This window comes from Pinus tabuliformis, chromosome 1_2 (assembly GCF_031772625.1).
Source record: "Pinus tabuliformis cultivar Carrire ecotype Pingquan chromosome 1_2, CPIR1, whole genome shotgun sequence".
Classification (NCBI taxonomy): Eukaryota; Viridiplantae; Streptophyta; class Pinopsida; order Pinales; family Pinaceae; genus Pinus; species Pinus tabuliformis.
In genome coordinates this window covers 361,974,482-361,983,809 of record NC_142298.1, presented here as the reverse complement: position 1 = coordinate 361,983,809, position 9,328 = coordinate 361,974,482, and the positions used below count along the sequence as shown (strand labels likewise).

General features: G+C 43.2%; 1 protein-coding gene across 1 annotated transcript; it reads right to left on the bottom strand.

The window, feature by feature from the left end:
* Nucleotides 1-1,135: 1,135 nt before the first annotated feature.
* Nucleotides 1,136-5,605, bottom strand: LOC149205872 (uncharacterized). Its single transcript, XM_089397530.1, has 4 exons — nt 5,584-5,605; nt 4,175-5,469; nt 3,691-4,054; nt 1,136-2,694 (listed from the first exon to the last, which is right to left on the bottom strand). The coding sequence occupies exons 1-4, from the start codon at nt 5,603-5,605 to the stop codon at nt 1,136-1,138; spliced, it is 3,240 nt and encodes a 1,079-aa protein (XP_089253656.1).
* Nucleotides 5,606-9,328: the final 3,723 nt, after the last annotated feature.

The following is a 9,328-nucleotide window of genomic DNA, read 5'->3' as shown; positions in this document are numbered from 1 at the left end:
ATTATGGAGTTAGCTGTAGTTTTCCGTTACTTAAGTTCTGTAGGGTTAGCCGTGCCCTTTGCTGGCGTTTATAGTCACCGGGTTTCGTCCCTTTGTGTCATTATATGACCTCCATGCACAAGGTTTTGGAACTTGTTTTGTTTCGGCGGTGCCGGTTTAATATTTGGCTCTGTGTATTTGTCGAACTGTTTGCATATAAAGATTTAAGTAATGCTCTATTAATGGAATCAGTGTGGTTTGAACTGTTACCTCTCTTTAATAGCTGTTGTATTTGATTTGTGAATGGCCGTGTTGCTCCTTGTATTTGCTTGCGGGTTCTGTTCTGTTACGGCCGCAACCTGGGCTTGCTTCGATGCCTGTGTCGTTCTTTATTCTCGTAATACTTTGTATGCATATGCTGTTAAGCTTGACCGCCTTACGCTGCCTTGCCTGCGTATTAGTTCTGATAATATAGTTTATGGTTTTTGGCTCAATGCCTGTAATGCTCCAGAATTCCTAGTTACAGCATGATAACTTCGTTCTATATCAATTCATTTCTAAAACAACAAATGCTCTGTAATGCTTAGATGTACAATATGGAAAAAGTAATTAACAGTAGATTATCTCAGAAAAGAAAACAATGTTTCTGTTACAGAGGGTTTGGAATATTGTCTTGCTGCTTCTTCTTATTTCGTTATGAGGTGAACCAAAAAGTCCCTGTTACATTCGTCTTTTTCATTTTTAAACTACTTGGAATATAACTGTCTACAAACTAAATTCTGTCACTGTCATTTGCTTCTTTAAACAAAAAGTTAACCAGACAGTTTTTTTGGTTTCCTAATTTAACAACCAGTAACTTAACTTGTTCTGAAAAATAAAGAAAAAGAAATGAACAATAATTAATAAAAGACAACAACCAGTTTTTCCTTTGATGACCTGTCCAACCACTCTTGGAGTTGTGTCCTGTTTCATCGTGAGTCAGTCATCGATCTTCTGTCTCCTCGGAGCTGGATGCTCCTGCATCAGGCTCCCGGGGTGGCAAAAAGTCATGGCTCCGTTCCATGAGGTCGTCAACAGAATAGCCCGCTTTAGTTATCTGCGCTGCGTTGAGCCAAGAACTGTCCTCTATTGGACGGTTCCGCCACTTGACCAAATATCACAGATACTCTTTCCTGCGCGTGCGTCTAGCTACCTGTGTATCCAGAATTCCTTCGATCTCAAGGGGTGGTGCCTTTGGTAATTGTCTTGTCCAAGAACCTTCCTCATAGCTGTCTTTCTGTGGCACTGTAGTTGCTGTATCATTCTCTGAGTTGGCGACATAGGGAAACAGATCTGCCACGTTAAAAATGGGAGAAATTCCAATCTCAGGTGGCAACTGTATTTCGTAAGCGTTCCCAGAAAATTTGCGAATGATTTTGCAGGGGCCGATCTTCTTGAATTTTAGCTTGTTGTACTCCCGCTTCGGGAACCTTTCCTTACGTAAATACGCAAGGACTTCATCCCCAACATTAAACTGAACTTCCCGACGCTTTGTGTCAGCTCGCTGCTTGTATTTCTGACTGCTGTCCTGCAATTTCAGCTTGACTTGTTCGTGTAAATTGCTCATTGCTTGAGCGAATTCTTCCCCATCAGCGCTCCGTTTCTCGAGTTTTCCCAAATCCCGTAATTCATGCACTCCTCGCGGATGCATTCCGTACAAAATCTGGAACGGACTGTAACCGGTGCTGCGGTTAGGTGAATCGTTGTACGCGAACTCTGCTTGAGCAAGTACACGGTCCCATGTCCGGGAATTTCCTCCTGTCAAACTGCGAAGTAAGTTCCCTAGGCTTCTGTTTACGACTTCCGTCTGACCATCAGTCTGCGGATGATAAGCAGAGCTGAACTGCAATTGAGTATTTAACTTTTTCCACAGAGTTCTCCAAAAGTGACCAGTAAACTTTACATCCCGATCAGAGATGATGGATTTCGGGAGTCCATGTAACCGAACGACTTCAGTAAAGAATAGGTGTGCTATGTAGGTAGCGTCGCTGGTTTTCCTGCAAGGTACAAAATGTGCCATTTTTGAGAATCGGTCAACTACAACCATGACTGAATCGAAGCCCCGCTGTGTCTTTGGTAAACCCAAAACGAAGTCCATGCTCACTGAATCCCATGGTCGACTCGGAATCGGCAATGGTGAGTAAAGACCAGTGTTTTGACTATGACCCTTTGCTAGTTGACAAACTCTGCATCTGCTCACGTACCTCTGCACATCTCGCTGCAGTTTCGGCCAAAAATAAAAGTGTTGTACTTGAGCAACCGTCTTGTCGATACCAAAGTGTCCAGCCAGTCCTCCACTGTGCTTCTCCTGTATTATATTTTCCCGCATAGAACAGTTGGGTATACACAGTTGTCCTCCTTTAAACAGCAGTCCTTCCTGCAAATTATAATCTAGCCACATGCTATCATTCCTTAACAAAGGGTTTTGACAGGCTTCATATGCCTCCCCAAATTCGGTATCAGTTTGATACAACTCTTTCAAATGCTCAAAACCCAAAACTTGCATTGTACTTTCTTGCAGAAGCAATGTTCTTCTGCTCAGTGCATCTGCCACCTTATTCGCTTGGCCACTAATGTGCTTTAATACGAATGTAAAATTCTGCAGATACTCCACCCAAGCTGCATGTTTGTGGTTCAATTTATGCTGTTGCATAATATACTGCAAGGCAGAATTATCTGTAAACAAAACAAACTCATCTCCCAGTAGATAATGCCGCCAATGCTTCAACGCTTGTATGATTGCATAAAATTCTTTGTCGTAGGTTGAGTACTTCTGCCTGCTCTCATTTAGCTTTTCACTGAAGAAAGCGACCGGTCTGTCCTCCTGACTAAGGACTGCTCCAATGGCTGTCCCACTGGCATCACAACGAACTTGAAAAAGTTTGTTGAAATCTGGCAGTCTCAGTATAGGTCTTTCAGTAATCTTCTTCTTCAAAGTTTGAAAACTACTTTCTGCCGCTTCAGTCCAGTGAAAAGGCTGATTTGCCTTCTTGATCGTGTCCAACATAGGTGCGCAAATCTCGCTGAAATTTCTGATAAATTTCCTGTAAAAACTGGCTAGTCCATGGAAACTCCGGACTTCAAATAAACTCTTTGGTGACGGCCAGCTAACTATAGCTGCCACCTTTTCCGGATCCATTTTTAGTTCATTTTCCGCAATAACAAACCCCAAATACACTAGTTCTCGCTGAAAAAAGGTACACTTTTTCAGATTAATCAGCAGCTTGTTTTGCTGCAGCTTCCTCAACACACTCTGTAAATGCCTGAAATGATCCTCTTTAGTCCTGCTAAAAATCAAAATATCATCCAGGTAAACTATCACGAATTTCCCATTAAACTCCTTCAATACCTCATTCATCAAACGCATGAATGTGCTGGGAGCGTTACTCAATCCAAATGGCATCACCAGCCACTCATATAAGCCTTCGTTTGTCTTGAAAGCTGTCTTCCACTCATCGCCTTCTCGTATTCGAATCTGGTGACATCCACTCTTCAGATCAATTTTTGAGAAATAGGCTGCCCCACTCAAACAATCCATCATATCGTCCATCCTCGGTAAGGGAAACCTGTACCTGACAGTAATTTTGTTTATGGCTCTGGAGTCTGTGCACATTCGCCATTCTCCTCCCTTCTTTGGAGCCAAAACAGTCGGTACTGCACAAGGGCTCATACTCTCTCGAATCAACCCTTTATCAAGTAGCTCCTGAACTTGCTTCCTAATTTCCTCATGATCCTTGGGACTCATACGGTAAGCGGCCTTATTTGGTAAGCTTGCACCTGGTATAAAGTCGATACAATGACTAATACCCCTCCTTGGTGGTAACTCATTGGGAAGATCATCCACCACAATGTCCCCAAATTCTTGCAGTAACTGCTGAACTTCCTCAGGTAAATCTGATAGCTGTGTGTGTAATACTACTGCCTTTGGTCTCCTTATGACAGCAAAATTGATTTCGCTGTCCTCAATCTGTTTCACGAACTCCTTTCCTCCCAACAGCAATGCCTTCACTCCACTGGCTTCTGCTGTATTTTCCTCCTTGATGGGTACAAGCGTGTGCTTGATCCCATCTTTAACAAACTTGTAGCAATTCTTTTTCCCGTCATGAACTGCACTTCTATCGAACTGCCAAGGTCGTCCCAACAGTAAGTGACAGACATCCATTGGCATGACATCACAAAGGATCTTATCCTTGTACTTACCAATCTGAAATTCTACTTCACATTGTTCGTCGACTAACAGCTGATGTCCTTTCTGCAGCCATGACACTTTGTAGGGTGTAGGGTGCTTTAATTTCTTCAATCCCAACTTTTCTACCATCTCCACCGCCACAAGATTGTCCGTACTCCCACTATCAATAATCAATTTGCAGCACTTGCCCCGCGACTTGCAGACAGTGCGGAACAAAGCTTTACGCTGATCTGGTTCTGCAATCTCCTTTGCTGGTTTCAACAGCACTTTGTTCAACACCAAAGCTTCACCTGTCTCTGGTGCATTTTCTGCTTCCTGAGGTGTTGTCTCAGCATCCTCTGTCTGAACAACATAAGTTCCTCTTCCGCCTGCTGGTTCAGCTTCAGGACATTCATAAGACTTGTGCCCCCATTTGTGGCAGCGATAGCACTGGACAGCTCCCCTGCCCCGACCATTTCCTCGCCCTCGCTGAGGTGGTCGTCCTCCTCTCGTGCTATTGTCTTTTTCTGTCGCTCCAGCAGATTTAGAACTGTTGCTTTCTTCACTTGGACCTGTACCTCGGCCTCTTCCAAACACTTTACCCTTTCCCCTGCCAGTTCCACCTCCTCTCCTGGCATTCTGCTTCCGGTTAATCTTTTCTTCTGCCTTCAGTGCAAACTGATAGGCTTCTTCCATTGTCCGGGGTGAAAGGATACCAATTTCATCTAAGATTTCCCCCCTTAAGCCATTCACAAATCTGGCTGTTTTCTCCGGGGTGTCCTCCACATATCCGGCTCGCAAATTTAACTTGTAGAACTCTTCTGTAAATTCTTTCACAGTCATTCCCCTCTGCTTCAAGTTCTGTACCTGCCTGTACAGCATAATCTGATAATCCTGTGGTAAGAATTTCTCTTTCAGTTTGGCCTCCATTCTAGACCATTTCTTTATAGGCTGTTTGTTAAGCCTCCTCCGTTCCGCCTGAACGCTGTCCCACCACAAGGACGCATGTCCTTTCAGCTTGGTGGCGGCGAACTTAACCTGCTTATCTTCGCTGGTTTCCTCAAATTCAAAATACTTGTTGACTTCACTTAACCAATCCAACAACACGTCTGCGGACACACTTCCATCATAAGTCGACAACTCATGTTTTGGCTTATGACTTGACAGCAAGACCGACTTCAACAATCTAAATTCTGGTGTCACCCCCTCTAATTCCTCCTCTGGTTCAACTTCTTCTTCATCACTGTCATCTGTTGGGTTTCTTCTTCCCCCAGCTTCCACCACTGCCAATCTTTCACGCAAAACTCAAATCTCCTCTCGAAGTCCATCATCTACTACCCTCCGGACTACTCTTCCCCTTCCTCTTCCTCTTCCTCTTCCTCTTCCTCTTCCTTCACCTTCACCTTCTACCTGTTCCATTGGTTCTAACTCAAGAAACTAGCTCTGATACCACTTATGATGGCCCAGCCCTGGTGACGTGGACACAGCCACGTGACTCACCTCAGTCCCACGTGGTCACTTGTGCGCGGACAAATATCTGCCCCCAATCCGAGGCGCATTTACAACACTTATCTGCCGGTTTTGGGTATGGTCACCGGCTCGTCCAGTTGAAATGGCTTCCCGCCTATGTTAAACCCTAAAGGGTTATCCTCGGCTCATTTTCACTCTGTCTTTCTACTGTTACACTCTCCGTGTTGCTGTGGCGATGCTCACTGTGCGCTAACCCACCGAATCCTTTGCTCCGTCACTGGTTATGGTCCTGTTTGAGATGCGAATCCTTCACCTTCGCTGCTGTCTTCAATGGTCTGGTTCGGAAGTCTGTGGTAAGGGTTTTATACTTTCATGGATTCTGTGAAGAAATCCTTTTGGTTTTCAACTTCTGAGCTTCAGTTCTGTGCAGGTGTTTGCAACCACGAGACTGTCACTCTTCCGAACTCAACCTGGCCTCGAGGTAAACTCTCGTGCTATGTTTTACCCTTCTCTGTCACCTGTTGTCGACACTTACAGGTTTTTGTGCATTTCAGCTTGTGGAACTGGTCTATGTCTCGGCAGTCTCCGTCGACCCTTGGGTAAGTCCGCAATTCTCTTCCACTCGCACCTTGCTGTCTTTACTTCTCTCACTTTGATGTTTGTTCTGGTTGTTAAACGCACTAAATCAAATTGTTGTTCTGTGCAGGTTGGCTAGGAGACCTGCTCACGAGGGTTTCAAGCTTGCAGTCTTCAACTTTCTCCAACCCTGGTACCCTTTGTAACCGGGTAGGGTTTACTCCTGCTCCAGCGTTTCTATAGTTTGTTCAATATGGAGTTAGCTGTAGTTTTCCGTTACTTAAGTTCTGTAGGGTTAGCCGTGCCCTTTGCTGGCGTTTACAGTCTCCGGGTTTCGTCCCTTTGTGTCATTATATGACCTCCATGCACAAGGTTTTGGAACTTGTTTTGTTTCGGCGGTGCCGGTTTAATATTTGGCTCTGTGTATTTGTCGAACTGTTTGCATATAAAGATTTAAGTAATGCTCTATTAATGGAATCAGCGTGGTTTGAACTGTTACCTTTCTTTAATAGCTATTGTATTCGATTTGTGAATGGCCGTGTTGCTCCTTGTATTTGCTTGCGGGTTCTGTTCTGTTACGGCCGCAACCTGGGCTTGCTTCGTTACCTGTGTCGTTCTTTATTCTCGTAAATACTTTGTATGCATACGCTGTTAAGCTTGACCGCCTTACGCTACCTTGCCTGTGTGTTAGTTCTGATAATGTAATTTATGGTTTTTGGCTCGATGTCTGTAACGCTCCAGAATTCCTAGTTACAGCATGATAACTTCGTTCTATTTCAATTCATTTCTAAAACAACAAATGCTCTGCAATGCTTAGATGTACAATATGGAAAAAGTAATTAACAGTAGATTATCTCAGAAAAGGAAAACAATGTTTCTGTTACAGAGGGTTTGGAATATTGTCTTGCTGCTTCTTCTTATTTCGTTCTGAGGTGAACCAAAAAGTCCCTGTTACATTCGTCTTTTTCATTTTTAAACTACTTGGAATATAACTGTCTACAAACTAAATTCTGTAACTGTCATTTGCTTCTTTAAACAAAAAGTTAACTAGACAGTTTTTTTGGTTTCCTAATTTAACAACCAGTAACTTAACTTGTTCTGAAAAATAAAGAAAAAGAAATGAACAATAATTAATAAAAGACAACAACCAGTTTTTCCTTTGATGACCTGTCCAACCACTCTTGGAGTTGTGTCCTGTTTCATCGTGAGTCAGTCATCGATCTTCTGTCTCCTCGGAGCTGGATGCTCCTGCATCATCATTTCTTGTGTTTTCTTACTGCATTTGTTGGATAACCCTCAAGTCGATCTCTTGACTTGGTTTTCACCCAGTTCGGGGTTTGCCTTAAAGAACTGCACAATCCTTGAGGGAAACCAGACTTGTTCTCGGGAATTGCGTAGTCCAAGCTAACAGTGAGCCTTAAACTAAAAAATTATGTAGATACAATTGAAAACCAACCTTCAGCTGGGAAATTATGCAGATCCTGAGAGGTAGTCCAGAGCCACTCAACCCAAAAATTGCACAAAAGTCCCTTGCTCAGAAGCTGCTCGGTGCATGAGCTAGTGTGTTACCCAGTCCTTCCCAGAACTGCGAAATATCTCAGGGAAATGCATGACAACTTTTCCCGAAAAAGAAAAAAGAAAAAAAGAATCCCTAGAAAATAGGGATCTATTTTTAGCATCCTATAGGAGACACTTGAGTTATTTTGGAAACTGCCACCCAGTGTCGCTTTTTCCTTGAATTTTGGTCGCCGCATAATAAACCCTAAATCAACCAAATCTATTTAATAGGTGCAGCTAGAGCTCATTTTCACATTTGATCTTGGAGCTCTAGAATTCTCAAAAAGATCAAGGAACCTTCGGTGCGATTGTTGTCACTTTTTCGGGTAAGTTTTGCTTTTCTAGCCTTTTGCCACTTTTTCTATCGCTTTTACTTGTTTAGCTTGTGAGAGTGCAGTTTCACTTGTTTTTTGACCGACTGTTGAATTTTTAACTTGTTTTAGCTTGTAGAAGTGTTTTTTAAAGTTTTTCATTGCCTTTCCCGAATTTCACATGCATTACCCAATTTTTTCACTAACGGTCATTGTTACAATGACTCTCTCCACATGCTTCATTTTCCTTAAGTTTGATTTATTCCTACACTTTTTTTACTTACATGCATCATCAATTAGTCAGATATGCACTCAACCTATCACCATCCTTCATATCTTCTCGGTTTCACACCCCTCTTGCGTAGATTTGGGCTTCCCTTGCCGAAATCTCTCTTTCCCTTGCATGTACCACGCATTCTAGGAGATCAAGGCCCCAACCTTGGTTTTTGGAACTGCGTAGAGTCTGCCTTGGCTTGGATCCAACTGTGCACTGTGCATTGCGTAGTTCCAGGAGCTAGTTTCCTAGTCTTGGCCACTGAGACTATGCAATGCGCAACCTCTCCTAGCTTGTGCCCACACTGAACTACACATTGCACAGTTCCAGTTAGCAAGCCTCCCTCACTGATTGCTGAGAATACACAATGCACAATTCATGCAGGAAGCCAGTCACCTATGTGAATTAGGATTGCACAATCCCTCCCAACATATGCCCAATTTGTTGCTTGATCTTGTCTTGAAGTGATTTTTGTTTTAAGCTAACATTTGCATGCCATGAGTGTCCTCTCTGTCTATAGGTACATTAGTTGTTGAACATCTCTCTAGCAGTTACAATTAACATGGCCTCCAAGAGAGATGCATCAAAGGAAATTGTCGAGAGTAGTACTGGGGAAGCAGTTGAGAAGGTGTCAGTTAGCTTTCCAGTTTATGGAGACACTCAACTGTTCATTGAGAAGGGCATGGAGTTAACTTGGATGTATATCAATGATATCTTTGCAGAGGACTTCAAGGAGGAATTAGAGGATCAATAGGTTTATATCAGTATCCAACAATCAGGCTTTTACAAGGTTGCATGTAGGTACCCCGCCTTTCCATGTGCGAACATTATCAGCTGGATTGTTTCACACAGAAATCCAGAAACTATGACACTGAGCAGTGCCAACGAGATAGAGATTTCCACCTTTGGGGCGGAGAACTATCATCAGATGTATTATTTACCTCAACCGACGAG